Raw genomic sequence first — 16,950 nt, forward strand, 5'->3', positions numbered from 1 at the left:
TGCATCACAAGACTTCCTGGTTTGCTAATGAAAGCGGTCAGTTTTCTCTATTGAATGATCACAATAGCGGATTGTTTTCGTTAAACAGGACCCGGTAGAGTCACAGCTGCGAATATGAACACGGAGAAGGACTTTTCTCCCCTGACGCCCAACATCGTCAGGGCTCTGAATGATAAACTGTATGAGAAGAGGAAAGTCGCAGCTCTGGAAATAGAGAAGCTGGTGCGAGAATTCGTCGCTCAAAACAACTCTACTCAAATCAGGCATGTGATCCAGATTCTGGCCTCTGAGTTTGCCTTGTCCCAGCACCCCCACAGCCGCAAGGGTGGTCTCATCGGACTGGCAGCTTGCTCCATAGCCCTGGGCAAGGACTCAGGTTTGTATCTGAAGGAGCTTATTGAGCCGGTACTCACATGCTTCAATGACTCAGACAGCCGTTTGCGCTACTATGCCTGTGAGGCCCTCTATAACATCGTCAAGGTGGCCAGGGGAGCTGTGCTGCCTCACTTCAACCTGCTTTTTGATGGTCTTAGCAAACTCGCAGCTGATCCTGATCCCAATGTTAAAAGCGGATCCGAACTCCTGGACAGACTGCTCAAAGACATAGTGACGGAAAGTAACAAGTTTGACTTAGTGGCATTTGTCCCTTTGCTGAGAGAGAGAATCTACTCCAATAATCAGTATGCCAGGCAGTTCATTATTTCTTGGATCCATGTTCTGGAGTCTGTGCCTGACATCAACCTGTTAGATTACCTCCCTGAGATCCTGGATGGGCTCTTCCAGATCCTGGGAGACAATAGCAAGGAGATCCGTAGGACATGTGAGGTGGTGCTGGGAGAATTTCTGAAGGAGATTAAGAAGACTCCATCCAGCGTGAAATTTGCTGAGATGGCCAACATCCTGGTTATCCACTGCCAGGTCGCAGATGAGGCCAAACTCACGAATGACCTGATCCAGCTGACGGCTATGACCTGGATGAGGGAGTTTATTCAGCTTGCAGGCAGAGTGGTGCTCCCTTACTCCTCTGGCATCTTAACTGCAGTGCTGCCTTGTCTTTCCTATGATGACAGAAAGAAGAATACCAAAGAAGCAGCCAGTGCTTGTAATCACAGTCTGATGAAGCTGGTGACTCCCGAGGATGATGAGGATGAGGAGGAGAGAAATGGAAGCACCAGGCCGCTGTCCAGGGAGGACGACCAGCCCAAGACGGAGGCAGACGGTAACGATATGCTGAACGCATCCCAAGAATCTGTTGGTTTCAGTAATATCAGCTTCTTCACTCCTGCAAGCAGTGACAGGCCACAGGTCACTCTGGACTTGGATGGTATTGTTCAGGTATTGGACCGCCACCTCCATGACTCCTCCACTGGAATGATGACACGCATAGCTGTGCTCAAATGGCTCTACCACCTCTACATAAAGACACCACGCAAGATGTTCCGCCACACAGACAGCCTATTTCCCATGCTGCTGAAAACACTCTCAGATGAGTCAGATGAGGTTATACTGAAAGATCTGGAGGTATTAGCTGAGATAGCGTCATCTCCTGCTGGCCAAACAGACCAAGGCGGCTCTTGTGACAGCACTGACAATAAGCTGAAGCTGAAGGTCCCAGAGGGTGTCACCCCAGGGCAGCAGCACAGCTCCAAAGCAGGGGATTTGTCTCCCTCCACTCCCAGTATGAATTCCTACTTTTACAAATTCATGATCAACCTGCTTAAACGCTTTAGTCTGGAGAGAAGGCTTCTGGAGAACAGAGGAGCTTTCATCATCAGGCAGCTGTGTTTGTTGCTTCATGCAGAGAACATTTTCCACTCCATGGCTGACATCTTGCTTAAGGAGGAGGATCTCAAATTTGCATCCACTATGGTTCAGACACTCAACACTATTTTGCTCACCTCTGCCGAACTCTTCCAGTTACGCAACCAGCTAAAAGACCTGCGCACTCAGGAGAGCTGTGCTTTGTTTTGCTGCCTTTATCGTTCCTGGTGTCACAACCCAGTGGCCACAGTGTCGCTCTGTTTTCTCACACAGAACTACAAACATGCCTATGATCTTATCCAGAAGTTTGGAGACCTGGAGGTGACAGTGGACTTTCTGATAGAGGTCGACAAGTTGGTTCAGCTCATAGAAAGTCCCATTTTCACCTACCTACGTCTGCAGCTCCTGGATGTGGAAAATAACCCTTATCTGATTAAGGCACTCTATGGTCTGTTGATGCTGCTACCACAGAGCCAGGCCTTCCAGCTACTCTCCCACCGCTTGCAGTGTGTCCCTAACCCAGAGCTCATGAGGACTGTAAATGTGCCTAAGTATGTAGACTCCAAACGTCCGTCTCACACTCAGATGGATTACAGTGAGCTGCTCCAGCATTTTGACCGCGTCCAGAGCAAACACCTGGAGGTCCGGCACCAACGCTCCGGACGTGCCTCTGATCACTCTGACAGGAAGCTGATGTAAAGGCACTGTGTCATAGTGACCTATGGACAGTGAGGGGAGGGTGAAGGAAAAATTGTTAAAGGACAGAAACAACATCTATAGTTGTACTGGAAAAAAAAAAGAAGATTATATTGAAGCCAAAAAATATTACGTGAGTGTGATTAGCAGAGAAGCACTGGTTATACCTTGTCAAAAAACAACTCATGTTTGTAAATTTCTTTCAAATGAGGAGAGTGATACTGTGATAAGAAACAGATAAATTAACAGGGACTACTAAATGTATCATAACTAGTGGTGTTGATAAAATATAGCCAGATTCTGAGTCTTAATAACGCCCCTCCAGCATCAGAGAATTTTATTCATTTATTTTGTTTCAGGTTGAAACATGCACTTATTCCATTTGATGTCCATGTGAACCGCACACATTTCATGGTTTATCCTGCTTAGCAGTATGTATGGAGCATGCATCCAGGATTGCCTTAATGTCATGTAAGCCAGAAAAGAAATTTCATCTCCACAGCACTGATGCAGCTCAACTAAGATTTTAATCTTTTAGATTATTATATATTCCTCAGTTAGTATGTGTTCGTCTTTGTCAGTGTCTTTCTTGCATTCTTAAAAACATTCACACTTCTCCAATTCCTTTGTAAATATCAATAAAGTGGACCATGTGATATATAACATACTATTGCCGTATCTATATTATAAACAAAAGCCTTGTCGAATATGTCTTTGTCCGCCCACATGCTGATGTGTGCAACCATATAAACCTACAGAGCAGAGCAATCTGTCTTTTCCTAATTCATTTCATCCAAACTATCCATTATGCTATGTATTATACTGTCCAACAGTCTTCATTTAAATAAACTGTGGTTCAACAAATGACTGATTAATACAACTAAAACATTTTACAAAATAGAACTACAACTTAACTTTCACCTGTCTCAGAACAGGTTTTTAACAATAACTTTAAATGAATTGATTAAAAAAGGGCTTAGTGTTAACAAAAATACAACTGTTTTTAAAAACAAATCTAGCCAGTGACTGCATGCAGAGCTGCCAGTAATCTGGCATGATTGTAGTGTGTGTATGTTTGGAGGATCTGTTGACTCTTGTGGCTCTACACCGCTGTTGCTGCAGAAGTGCAGACACAAATCAAATTTTCACTTTGGTATCTCAAGAAGGCTATTACTTATTTTAATTAGTGACTGCATATGTATCCATATGCACATATAGCTATAAATTAACCTTTAACATCTAGCACACACTGTAATAACTCTCCTGCTTGCATTAGGCTACTGTGAATGCTAACACAACGTGTAAAGGCAAACATTCAGTACATGCAGCCCTGGCTGGCATAATGATTTCTAATGGCAGGATCATATTGCCCCAGGTTTCTTCTCCATCTGTGGCCCTTATTAATTTGGTGCATCATTGAACCTAGTAAACATCCACAACAAAATATCAAATGATAAACAAGCTTAAATTAATAATTTCATTTTTAACATGATCATTTCACTGTTTACACATTTTGCTTGGAAATATCCATTTGCTCTTAAATAAAATCAGCACTGTGCTTTTTGAGTAATGTTAGACCTGCAATTCGTGTTTTTATACCAAAAGGGGAGCTGACGCTAATATTTTAAAAATAACTATGTATCATGTGTTCTTAAGGCGCTGTTGCCCAAAGCTAAATCTGACTGTGAAAAAACTATTCCAGTGGTCAGCAGGGATATATTTCTTTACTCACATAACTTCAGTCCAAATAAGTTTCTTCTATTTATATCCTCACCCTGAGTCTTATTTTGGACATTGTTTCTGTGTAAATTCCATTTTTAATTATCCAATATTTCCTTTTTATTTATTTATTTATTTTTTTGTTTTAAGACATTTCTCCAATATCATAGAAGGGTCCAATCCAAAGACAATCTTGAGTGCAATTATTCCACCATCATACAACTCTCTTTACTATTCAGGCAACTATTTGATCTGCAGAGATACAGCCACTTAAATGTAAAATCAATTTATTTTATTCTGACGTGTGGTGTTTATTTGAGAAATAGCAATGGGCATGCCCAACCCAACACAGGATAACATATGATATGCCTCTGGGAGCTGAGGTATTAACACTTAGGTTTGAGGTTGGGATAAAGTAGTCCTTCAGAGACATGGGAGGGGGAAAAGATCCCATCTTGTCATCAAAACCCTGTGAAGAATGGCCACCGCACATACTCATCATGATGATGACCTTTCCTGTCCAATTTGTGGACATATTCTTAGTCAGCCAGTGGTACTCACTTGCAGACACCGATTTTGTAAAGCCTGTCTAAAAGACAGCTGGGACAGACAAGGCTGTGGGGATTCACCCTACTGTCCACTGTGTTGGCACCGTTCCTCCATGGATCAAATGGTGGTAAATAGAGTGCTGGAGAAGGCCTGTGACTCATTCAGGAAGGACAGAAGCAAGAATGACCCAGAAGCTTGTGCAGAACATGGAGAAAAGCTCATAATGTTCTGTGTGGAAGACTTGGAACCGATCTGTAGTGTATGTAGGCAAGCAGCTACACACAGTGGACACAGGCTCTATCCTATTGGAGAAAGTGCTCATGACTGTAAGGTAGGCGTATTAAGGTCACAGCATTGGTCACCTTAATATTTCATATTGGTAGCATGTTATTGTTTGAGCTGCATATCTCCAAAACCAACTGCTTGGTAAACCTTTGCATTAACAAAACCTTTTCCCTCTGTTTTCTCACTGATAATTGAAATGAATGACAATGACGTATTAAAATATCTCACAGTGTTTGGATGCTGCTATGCTGTATGTCTTTAGAGATTAGTCTTTTGATTTTAATTTCTTAGAACCGTTGTGTCTCTGAGCCTGATATACCAATATACGTGAAGTTGTTTGGTAGAGTTCTTTAACATTCTATTAATAGATCTATATTTTTGGTTTGCCATTGCCACTGGAGTCCAGAGAAGACTGAAACTCAACCCTCACGAGGTTTCTGTGGTGCTACATTCATTCTACTCCTGCCCTCCTTGGCATTCTCTGGAGACTGGGAAATCTGAAGTACTAATGTGAAACATCCACTGCTTGCTATGTAGTGTCTCTGCTTGGACTCTAAGTTGCATGAGCTCAGTTTTTGTTAATAGGAAACCCGTCCCATAGATTTGTCCCTTCAGTTTGATGCTGCTGTATTGTGCAGCTTTGCATTTACAGGGAATGGAGTGTGTAGCAGCTGAGAGCCCCACATTCTGCAGCCAGCTTGCCCACCTGCCACACTGACCTTGTTTTTAAGCATTGTTGCCCTGTCACTGACCTTGCAGGAGGAACTGAAGAGTGCTCTGCTGCCTTTGAAAAATAAGTTGCAGCTCTACAGGAAGACTAAAACAGTCTGTGAGGAAATGGCAGAACATGTTGAGGTACTGTCTGTCCCATGTGCCCTAAATGTTACTTTGAACACACTAGAGACGGGTGTTGAGGAAATAATTATCCATCAACTATTTACTTTCCAGAACCAAGTCAAACACACGGAAACACAGATCAAAGAAGAATTTAAAGCCCTTCACGATTTCCTGAATGAGCAGGAAGCTGCCAGACTTTCTGCTTTAAAGGCTGAGGAGGATGAGAAGAATCTGATGATTAATGAGAGGATTGAAGAGATGAATGATGAACTGGCATGTCTCTCCAACACTATCATGATAATAGAACAGGAAATGAAATATGAGGATATCCAATTTCTTAAGGTAGACAAAACTGTTCGTTCAGACAATTTGTATGAAAAATCAGGGTTGTCGTGAAAGACATAGCTTTACATCCATATGGTAATCACTTAATGAAAATTGTTCCTCTTCAATTTTGTTTCCAGAATTACAAGGAAACTATAAGAAGGTAATTTCCTATCCTGTTAAGATGATTTTTTTAGGATAATGCAGCTTTACAAACATAATTCCCAATGACTAACTAGAAAAGTCTCTTTACAGAACTTGGCGAAACTCCACTGAACCAGAAATTACTTCTGGCGCTCTGATTGATGTGGCTAAACATTTGGGCTCTCTGAAATATAATGTGTGGGAGAAGATGAAAAGTATAATTAAATATAGTAAGTTGCTCAAACAAATCACGTGTTATGTTTTTTGGTTAGTACTTCTCCTGCCCTATTGCCCTATTAGTGACTTCTTCCTCTTTTTCTCATTCAAGATCCGGTTATTGTGGATCCCAACACTGCAGCTCCTTGTTTCATTCTCTCAGAGGATCTCACAGTTATGCAGAACTCTTTCCAGATTTTCAAGCTCCCAGACAACCCAGAACGTTTTGACATCAGTGCTGAAATGCTTGCTGCTGAGGGATATTCCGAGGGCCGATATAGCTGGGAGGTGGAGGTAAACGACAACACCTACTGGGTGTTAGGAGTAGCCAGCGAGTCAGTCAACAGGAAGGGCAAGAACGTGCTGACGCCTGCCGAGGGATTCTGGACTATTAGGTTTCGCAATGGAGAGCATAAGGCCTGCACAGCCCCATGGGAACCGCTGAACATGACGAAGAAGCCAGAAGTAATAAGAGTAGTCTTAGACATGGATCGAGGCAAGGTGACGTTTTATGACCCTAGAGTGAGATCACCTCTTTACACTTTCACTGATGTCATCACGCCCAGAGCTTTTCCCTACTTTTGCACTGCCTGCAAAGAGCATCCACTGAAAATCCTACCCACAAGGATATCCTTGTCAACAGATCGTTAGGTCATCTTTGACACAAATTGCCAAATGTTGTAACAAAAAAAAAAAAAAAAATCCAACAAAAGAAATGAAGGAGAGCAGAAGCTTGTGAATACTTGATTTTAGGAATGCAGGGTCAAGTAACAGCACTATGTTGCCAGATCTCCATTTTTTCTGATGATATAAAACAAACACAGGCATGTTTTAAAATATTTAATTTGAGTTACAACAAAAAAAAAAAAAAACGCAATCAAAGATTTTAAATTTCAAATATCTTCACATTCTTTCTGACCTAAATATTACTGCACTGATAAGATTTGTTACATAAAATTACAGTCACTACGTGTGACTCAGCTCTGCATGACACAAAAACACTTCCAAGATTTCCACATTGTGTTGAGCTTCTTTTTAAGAAACACATAAAACCATGAAACACTGATTTGAAGTTTCATATAAGGCACATACAGTGTAATTGTGTGTGAAATTGCAAACTCATGACAATAGTGAACAGAGGTTCAAATATGACAATATATGAGATTAGTTTTAATGCATTAAAAATCCTATGGTTAGTGTTTGAACTAGTAGCCACATGTCCTACATGTTGAAGTCAGTTCTTTGTCCGAACACACAGCAGCACCTTCTCACCTTCACACTTAAGTATTGCTTAGGTCTACACAGAATAACTATTGCAGATATTTCAGAAATGGGTATACACCCTGTAACGAAGTTTGATCTAATGTGACATCTTCTATATAACCACACTGTAACATGTTCCTACTTCAAATGCATTGTGGGAGATACCAACTCTATGTGCGGAGATGCTTAAAGGCTTTTTGAGGTGTTCATTTAAAAATGAAAAAGTTATTAAAGGGGTATAAATGCCCTCACATTAAGTCCTGGTGAGTTACTCATACAGTATTAAAATATCATCTGCAACTGTACTCTGTCTATGTGAGTAGTCTTCTCAACACTGTTCTCTCTATAGCATCTGTTTAACTGAGGCACCACGACTACCCGGCTATTACCTCCATGTCATAGAGACATTCTTCCCTCCATAACAGCACCATATAGCTCCTCGTCTACAGCTTCATAACGCGCAGCTCTAGTATTCAAAAGGTAGATGTGGTCTGTTGTGAGACGTGGGTCATATCCCTCCCTCTGCAGCCTGGTTTTCTGGATTTTAAATGTACCTGTGTAGCAATGTGGAGATACAGACTAGATGGTGATGAATTGATATCAGTGATGGTTGACATCGTTATGAACTCAGGAAGGATTTAGAGACAGTTTACCTGTGGTGTCTACACGTGGGGAGATTCGCAGGAACACAGGGCGAGCATACGGAGGAAGAGCTCGCTGGACTTTTTGCAAGAAGTCACTACAGTCAAAACACCCTGTAACATCCGCAATGGCAGCCATGCCAGCCTTACCTTCCACACCTGGTATGAGAGATGGAGATTAAAGCTTATCAAGTTATTTAATTAGGACACTCAGGTCAATATGCATTAAAACTAAACATTTTTTACATCCCAGTCCCAGTGTAACACTAAAACCAGTGGGTGTCCAGAAGTCACCTGGCACTGCCACACCGTACACAGCCACATCGGTCTGACCCAGGAGAGTGCTGAGTATCCCCTCCACCTCAGTGGTGGAGACATTTTCTCCTCGCCAGCGGAATGTGTCTCCACCGCGGTCTCGGAAGTACATGTAGCCCAGCTCATCCATCACCAGCACGTCACCTAGGGTAGACATATGAAAAGCAGAATAATTCCCATCCTTAAATCCATCTATCTATCCATTTTCTATAGCCGCTTATTCCTTAACCAGGGTCACAGGGATCTGCTGGAGTCTATCCCAGCTCTCTTTGGGTGGAAGACAGGGGTACACCCTGGACATGTCACCAGTCCATCACAGGGCCACATATAGACACACAAAGACAAACAACTACACACACACTCACACTCACATATTACTCACAATGATCACTGACGAAGGAAGCTTGACAACTCAAGTTTAAGAGATGCAAATATCTATCTTGAATACTCACAAGACAGGTTTATTCTTACATCTTTTAAAGATGAAAACTGGAAAAGTGGAGGTAAGTGGAGGTAAGTGATGAAAACAGTAATATGAATCTTTGTATGTACTGTGAGAAATAAAAAAAAAAAAAGGAAAACCTGATAAATATACAGAATCATTTTTCTTGAAGACATTATAAGCTATCTTCTTCCTTGTAGCATCTTGGTTAGCATAGCCATCAAAGCGTCGTAATGGGTCCTGCTGGTTGATACGTCCCACCAGAAGCCCTGGCTCCCCTGCCAGACAAAGAAGTGGTTAAACAGTGTGCTGTCAACACATCAAAGTTAAATTGTTCTATTGATCAAGCAGTCGTTGTGGTATTAGATACCAGGTCGACAAGGCACACAAAGGCCCCGGCTGTCACGAATCAGCTCCATGCTGTCTTCGTCCACCCTCACCAGCTGGATGGGATACACGTTGGGGAGAATACGACTATTAAATCCACAGGCTCCCACCTGTTAGAACAGAATTAGATAGAGTGATGCAATATAACTTTTCTCCAGAAAAAAAAAAAAAACTTTGTGACTGCTGACCTTGCCATCCATGTTGGCAATGCTACAGTTGCATTCAGTTGCTCCATAGAACTCGCCAATCTGTGCCACCTCAAAACGTTCTGTGAAGGCCTCCCACACACTAGGGCGCAACCCATTTCCCACCGCCAGCCGAACTTTGTGGTGCTTTTCTGATGGCCGTACTGGCTGAGACAGGAGGTAACGGCAGATTTCCCCGATATACTGCACCACCTAAGAGGGTAAAACAGTCCTGTTATTGTGACAGTATATGTTGAAATGGAATATTTTATACATATTGATTTTATAGAATATGGTACTTATAAATATTTTCTGAAAATAAGGTCTCACAGTGCAGTTGTACTTAATGCAATCATCCCAGAAACGGCTGGCAGAGAATTTCTTCTTCACAACCACAGTGAGTCCATGGATCAGACACTGACCAACTCCCATGATATTACCTGGCACGAAGCAAAAGCTCACATATCAGTTATGCAAAAGCAGAAGATAAAAACTATACCCATGAAGAGGTGGAGGGTACCTGCAGAGTGATAGAGAGGCAGACAGTCATAGATGATGTCATCGGGCCGCATGCGAAAGGCAAAATACCCAAAAGCAGCGATCCTGTAGTAACTGTTGAAGGCAACAGGAGAAACTCTCAGACATCATATTACAACTCTGGAGGGTGATGTTGACAGTGACTAAAAACATACCGACTGTGTACCACAATAGCAGCCTTTGGCATTCCAGTGGTGCCAGATGTGTAAATGTAAAACAGACGGTCTGCAGAAGAGAACGCAGCAGAGCATTATAATTGCACCTGGGAAACAGGTGTCTTCACAGCATGTTTTTCACTGCTGGAAGTTGAAAACGAGCCACCCACCGTTCATGCCTTTGGGAGGAACACAAGGTGAAGGTGGATGTCTGGATGCAGAGGCTAAACTTGGATCCAGACGTTGAGCACCCAGGGAGGACAGACGTTCTGCACTGAGGTCTCCAGTACAAAACCAAACCATGGACTGGGTGATGGAGGAGCTGATTTCCAACACGGCTAGCATTCAGTAAGAGGAAGAAGAGGGAGACGTGAAGAGAGGACATCACTAACCAGGTCAAGCACCCCGGTTTGAATTAGAATATACAATATATACAAAGTTAACACAGTGAGTCCAAATGAATATATGCTGTACTAATCTCATTAATTGATCCTGTTTGAAGCCAGATGAATTATAATCTATTTTCCAAAGCTAATAAAACTGACGAATGAAAACATTGCACCTTAATAGAGATGGTGACCAGAGACAAGGAAGTAGAGTGTTTGTGTTGACAGAGAAACAAAGAGAAGAAAATACATTTGTTTAAGTTGATCATTATTATAATGACAGCTTTTCAACAGCAATTTAATCATTTAGCTTTTATTACTCTGAGGAATATTAGATGTTATCACTTAATGCAGCATTTTTTTTTAGAAGGAACCAGTCCACATAAATAAAGCCTTAACACTAATCTCTTGAACAATCTTACCATCAGCAAGCTCAGCTCCAAAAACAATGGCCCGTGATCCTGACACCCCAATACAGTGCAGGAGGGAATCGTGGCGAAGGTTGAAATTGATGAGTGCAGCTTCCACTCCGATCTTGGCCAAACCCAGCCAAAGAGCCACGTGTAATGGCCAGCTTTCCATAAAGAGGGCTACCACATCCCCAGAGACCAAACCCTGACTTCTTGCCCAGTGGGCCACTGCGTTTGACAGTTCATCCAGCTGGATGAAGGTCCACGTTTCCCCTGTTGCCTCATAGATCAGCGCTGGTTTATTTGGGTGAAGTTTTACTGTCTGGGCGAAGATGGAAGGAATGTTGCTTCCATTGCGCATGTAACGCCATAAAGACAACTTCACTCTCAAGAGCACGTACAGGCCACTGGTTAGGATCAGAGGAGGAAGAAGAGAGAAATGAAGTAAAGAGATGCAGGCACATAATCATTAGATCTTTACTTGAGCAAACTGAACTTACTTAAGGTCTCTCTTGGCTGTGCGTGCTGCGATGTATAAGAACTTCCAGGTTCTTGTGCCCAGATATACTCCGAGGCCTGCTGCCAGACTCCAGGGCCAGGACACCCCTAAGAGACGCAATAGCCCCAGGGACCCCAGAGAGGCCGAGACACTGGCTGCATTGTGCATTCTTGTCATGCAGGAAAATGAGAAAGGCAGGCTTTTAGGATGGCATGGCTGTAAGTTAAAGCCTGTGCTGCATTGCTGTAGCGCAGGCTGGTACAGAAAAACACTGTAAAGAAACTTTTTTTTTTTTTTTTTTTTTTTAGGGAGGCTACAACTACCAACTGTTTAAAAGCCCTGTGCAGGGATTACTTTACTACCGAAGCGCTTATTTGCCAGTCAGCTCACGCACATAAATAGAAACCACTCCATATTTAAATTATCGTGCAAAATCACTAAGCATTAACCGCACACCACCTACCTATGAGTGAACTGACTGAAAGATGCCACCTTTGACCCGATAACCCCGCCGATCGCCCCGCTCGGTAGGAAGTTATTTCCCCCTTTACTGTTGGATTGGATTTGTCCTCCGGATGCCGAGCAGAGCTTTCAGGAGAATCAGGAGTTTCAGGAATTTCAGGAGTTGCAGTAGTTTTGTGCTAATCAGCGCGGTTGTTGTGAAGTAGTAAACAATAACATCCGAAGGAAAAGCGTAAATATGTTAAAAGTAAGCGACGTGAGCGAGTCCTGGAGGTTGGATATACGGAGCTCAGGCTTATAACTTGTGGCCGACTGGCAGCAGTGACCGAAATCTGAATGAGAGCAGTGAAGTGCGGTGTGAATCAGGCTATTTTCTGTACTCCATATTGAATAGGGTCACTGCCAGACAAGCACCGCCCACCCCGGGCGTGATCCTTCCCTAAGCATCTCTGCCATTGGTCAATCTCGACGCTTGTCAAGCTTTTCTCGATTTTAATTGGACAATATTAACACTGCCCGGTTTCCCGATCACCAGATTTGCAGGTGCCAGCTATTGATAGTAGCACCGGCACAGACTACTAACTAAATGTTGCGAAATGTTGTGAAAGTCTGTTTTCATCCCTCACCCACATTACATCCTTGGCTTGCTGAAAATAGACCACACCAGCCCCGTGCAACACGCTAACTCTGAAACAATTTTCACAACAAACACAACATTAAGTCTTTTATTTACTAAGTTAAAGAGCAACACTTTCTCTGAAGACTGTAGGCCTGCGTGTGCCTGTGAAGGAGCGTCTTGCTGTCTCTGTTTGTCCATGTGCAGAGCCAGTGCAGCGAACTCTGAAAAGCACTGCTCTCCTCAGTAAAATGTACACCCAAGGGTCCAAGATCTGGTTCCAGGAGGCCAAACGTAAGGCCAGAAGGATGAACTTATCCTGCTTATGAATAGAGGCCCTGGGAATTTGGTTGAACTGCATCACAGCAATGTGGATCTGTAGCAGAAAAACATCAGATGCTAATATTACATTCAATATCAGTATAATGTTCCACTAAAGATGAAACAAATTCTGCACTGTGAAAAGACCAATACTCACAAGAAATGGGCTCCAGCACACACAGGACATCACAGTGATTGCTGCCAGCTGCACCATCATCTCCACATCCAGCGAACAAAACAAGAAGGAGGTAGATGCAGACGAAGCACGGCGGGAAGAGTGAGCTGCTGACTTTGTATTAACACTATAGGACCGCATTCTGGCAAGGAGCAATGCCAGACCACTCAGGATGTTGCAGAGCAGGGAAAGAGTGAGTGCAGTGAGGCCCAGAAATGAGAAGACCAGAGCCAGACTGGTATCAGCTGTAGAATGTGGACTATTGACAGGCAAGAAACACCATGTTCCGGGAAACTGGGCAGTATAGGTCCCCACACCAAAAAAAGGAGGTATTGCCAGCACAAGTGCTATAGAGGCCAGAAATAGCACAACTCTCCTCATGTGAACAATTGTAATCATGGTGCTGTGGAAAAGTGGCTGGGTAATACCCACACAACGCTCCATGGCCATAGCACAACCCAACAGTAAAGGGCATAAGCCAAAAAACACCATACTTGCACCAAAGATTCGACAGAATGTGCCGGTGGGCAGTGTGCGTTGTGTTTTGTATGTCTGACCTATGTGCAAATACAAAGCAAATGTACCTGGGATCACATGACTTCCCAGGTCAGTCACTAGCAAAGCCACTGCTAGCAGCAGAAATGGTGTTTTGGATTGGCGGCGGAATTTGACACGGGATTTAGCCAGGATGCCCAGAGCAGTGAGGTTTGAGATGGCACCAAATGCCATAGTGAAGCAAGATATGCCTAAGCCTGAAGAGCTGATGGGTAGCAGGCTGCTGTTCAGCCAGGGACTCGGCAGTTCAGAAGAGTTGATCTTCAGGTTCTGGTCTAGGAGTGATGGCATAGAAGAACTAGAAAATGAAGTGGTGAGAAACGAGAGTGTTCTCATCCTCAGTGTCATCTACAAAGAATTACAGGCAGAGTCAGAAAACTTCTGGTAGTTCAAAGATTGATACTTTCTACAGCTAATTTCTGTATTTCATCCTGTTCTGCCATAGTGTCCTAAGTAAAAATCATAGACAATAGAACAACAGAGAAGTCTTAAATCAGAAGTAATATAAAAGCGCATGCACATTTTACTGGGCAATTGATTATGATCTGACAAAAACACTTGGGATTTAAAACAGTTACAAGAGTTAGTTTCGCACATAAAATAATGATGACGAGGGGAAAAAACTCTCTTGGAGCCTTTTCTAGTATTTATTTCTCTTTTTATTATGCAACTAAGTAGATGTGTTTCCTGCTTGAAAAACATGAATAGATGCAAAATTTCAAAAACATGATTTTTCATTGAAATTACAGAAAAATCAATATCCAGCACTTTCATTCGTATCAGGATGTCTTATTTAGGGGATATTTCAAAGATTGTGTTTTTGTTTAAGTTAAAGAAGACAAGGTTGGTTCCACTCTTCCAGCCATAAACCTACAATACCTCATTTATCTTGTTTCATCTCTAAAAGCTCTACAGCCCCCCTCCATAACTACTCTCTTGATGATTTCCCTAACTCATTACACCATTGGAGCTCGTATTTTGGCTCTGGTCGATCTGTCATAATGTCATGAGTCGTCAGGTTGTGTGTCTGTGCTGAAAATAGATGGGTTTAAATGGGTTTAAAATGTGAGATACATATAAACACAGAATCACTCTCCTTTTTTAAGCTAATAATTGTCTAATAAGCTTCACTGAGAATCTGAACAGCAAAGTTTTGGAAAAATAGTCTTTGTTTTGCTGCGTCATATTTTCTATCATTAAATTTTAATCATTAGGGCATGGCAATTTGCAAAAACAATTTCCCCCCTTTTGTGATAGATGATACAACAAACACTAAGCTACAATAGTTAGTTTAGTGTTTCTGTTTAATGGGCTCTCATTCTCCTGAATGTTTTCAACCTCAGCTATTTCAAAAGGACACAAATATAATGTGCACAGACTTTGTATTAGAATGGAAAAAGAAGAGTACATCTGATGCACTCAACCTGTCTGCTTTGTTGGCATACACCATGTAAAGTATCCAGGTTGCAGAGCTCCAGAGGTTAAACACCCTGCTGCACCCACAGCTGATCAAGCAGTTGATTTCTCTTCCAAATGAATCTGTCTTTATGTTTTTTTTTTTCAGTTACCTCCCTCCTATTTCCTCAGTATTTCCCCAAGTGTGTGGAAATCACAAAGGAACTGTATCATTTAAAGGAATCCAGAGTTATATTCAGAATTCGGAAGTGGCTATCAATGTCAAAAGAAAGTTGTCTTATCAACTATGATATAATCTAACATTCTGCAGAGAAACTGGACACTGGGTTTTTCCTAAAACAAATTGTGTAACCTAAAATCTCAGCTCTCTTTTTTATTATTATTAGTAAATACACGATTCCTCTTCTTCAAAAAAAGCATTTCTTAGAACAGGTAATAATAGAAAATGGCAGGGGAATCTCAGGGTAGCTCCCCCTGTATATGTCTTACTTACTTCAGTTATCACGATGTCTGAATCTCTTCTTAAATCATCCTGTCTATCAGTCATACTGACAATGGATTAAAAAGATGTGAAATCCCAGGTTGCCTAGAGATCTTCAGTCATGTACTATCTCTTTCGTATATATTGCATAGCTCTTCATTTTACTTAGACTAATTTGCTACAAGAGAGGAACGTATGAAGTGTGTTACTTAAGAATTGAATTACCAGCTAATAAATCATAGATGAAACTTACCTCCAGAGGATTCTAGATGATCACTGGTGGTTCAGAGTAAATGAGAGAGAACAAATGCGTCGCTCTTGAATGCAGAGCTGCCTGATTTGCCACATTCAGTAATCACTGTCTTCCACATTCATTTGTTCTCGTTTGCTTTCCTCACTGACAGTTTGTGTTTGCCCACTGGTCTGATGTTCTCCCTGTGCAGAGATTTGGCAACTATTTTATATCTCTACATGCATTTTCCATCCTCCTGCCCACTATGGATGTGCACCTCCCACCTTTCATCTCCTCTGAACCAGAGGTGCTCTCAGCATCACTTTTATTATGTGGTATTGATCCAGTACGAGGTGAATACTTGAGCAGTCAAATGTAAGTCAGCAGTTGATAATGTTTAAAAATTTACCTCCTTAGATTCTGAATGATTTTTTATATTAATTTCCTCCAACACAGAAAGAGTTATTGTTAATCTGTTATTCAACAGGGACCATGGTGATTATCACCCATCAGCTGACACATAAACATATTCACAGAAGAAATACATCAGAGCACTCTGGAGAAGCATGATGTTGATTAGATGTATTGAGGGTTCCTGTTTAGAGGAACAGAATAATCCGTTCCCACACTGAATATCGCTGACATACTTTTTTTTTTTAGAATATAAAAAATGCTCAATTCAAAAATCTTCCCAGGAGGTGAAGATCAATCAGTAGTGACTCTTTATTGTAGAGTAAAATGTGACTGTAGAGCTGCTTAATGTTTGCATGTTGGTTATTTTTGAGACGTCACTGTTGTTTTTGAGACCATCTTGTCTGTAATCTGATAAAAATAGGAAGGAAGGCAAGAGTCTTCCATTTCCTCTGTAGATATCGCTTTCTGTATTTCAGGCAAAACCAGGCAGAGGTTTTTCATCCATAAACAAAGATCTATGAAAGCAG

At 42.0% G+C, this 16,950-nt stretch overlaps 4 protein-coding genes across 4 annotated transcripts; 2 read left to right on the forward strand and 2 right to left on the reverse strand.

The window, feature by feature from the left end:
• vac14 (vac14 homolog (S. cerevisiae)) lies at nt 1–3,124 on the forward strand. The gene has a single exon (XM_026326239.1). It carries the CDS (start codon nt 115–117, stop codon nt 2,458–2,460), a length of 2,346 nt encoding a protein of 781 aa, XP_026182024.1. The 5' UTR covers nt 1–114; the 3' UTR covers nt 2,461–3,124.
• A 1,462-nt stretch (nt 3,125–4,586) lies between these two features.
• Nucleotides 4,587–7,283, forward strand: trim35-13 (tripartite motif containing 35-13). Its single transcript, XM_026324948.2, has 6 exons — nt 4,587–5,056; nt 5,770–5,865; nt 5,959–6,189; nt 6,312–6,334; nt 6,427–6,545; nt 6,644–7,283. The coding sequence occupies exons 1-6, from the start codon at nt 4,655–4,657 to the stop codon at nt 7,180–7,182; spliced, it is 1,410 nt and encodes a 469-aa protein (XP_026180733.1). The 5' UTR covers nt 4,587–4,654; the 3' UTR covers nt 7,183–7,283.
• An 879-nt stretch (nt 7,284–8,162) lies between these two features.
• Nucleotides 8,163–12,623, reverse strand: slc27a1a (solute carrier family 27 member 1a). Its single transcript, XM_026324947.2, has 13 exons — nt 12,215–12,623; nt 11,753–11,920; nt 11,265–11,659; nt 10,627–10,794; nt 10,457–10,526; nt 10,285–10,376; nt 10,095–10,204; nt 9,768–9,977; nt 9,563–9,689; nt 9,333–9,470; nt 8,730–8,894; nt 8,448–8,594; nt 8,163–8,348 (listed from the first exon to the last, which is right to left on the reverse strand). The coding sequence occupies exons 2-13, from the start codon at nt 11,917–11,919 to the stop codon at nt 8,191–8,193; spliced, it is 1,947 nt and encodes a 648-aa protein (XP_026180732.1). The 5' UTR covers nt 11,920; nt 12,215–12,623; the 3' UTR covers nt 8,163–8,190.
• Nucleotides 12,624–12,854: 231 nt separating this feature from the next.
• Nucleotides 12,855–15,398, reverse strand: ptger1c (prostaglandin E receptor 1c (subtype EP1)). The gene is made up of 2 exons (XM_026324949.2): nt 13,308–15,398; nt 12,855–13,205 (listed from the first exon to the last, which is right to left on the reverse strand). Exons 1-2 carry the CDS (start codon nt 14,226–14,228, stop codon nt 12,951–12,953), a joined length of 1,176 nt encoding a protein of 391 aa, XP_026180734.1. The 5' UTR covers nt 14,229–15,398; the 3' UTR covers nt 12,855–12,950.
• Nucleotides 15,399–16,950: the final 1,552 nt, after the last annotated feature.

This window comes from Mastacembelus armatus, chromosome 8 (genome assembly GCF_900324485.2).
Source record: "Mastacembelus armatus chromosome 8, fMasArm1.2, whole genome shotgun sequence".
Taxonomy (NCBI): domain Eukaryota; kingdom Metazoa; phylum Chordata; class Actinopteri; order Synbranchiformes; family Mastacembelidae; genus Mastacembelus; species Mastacembelus armatus.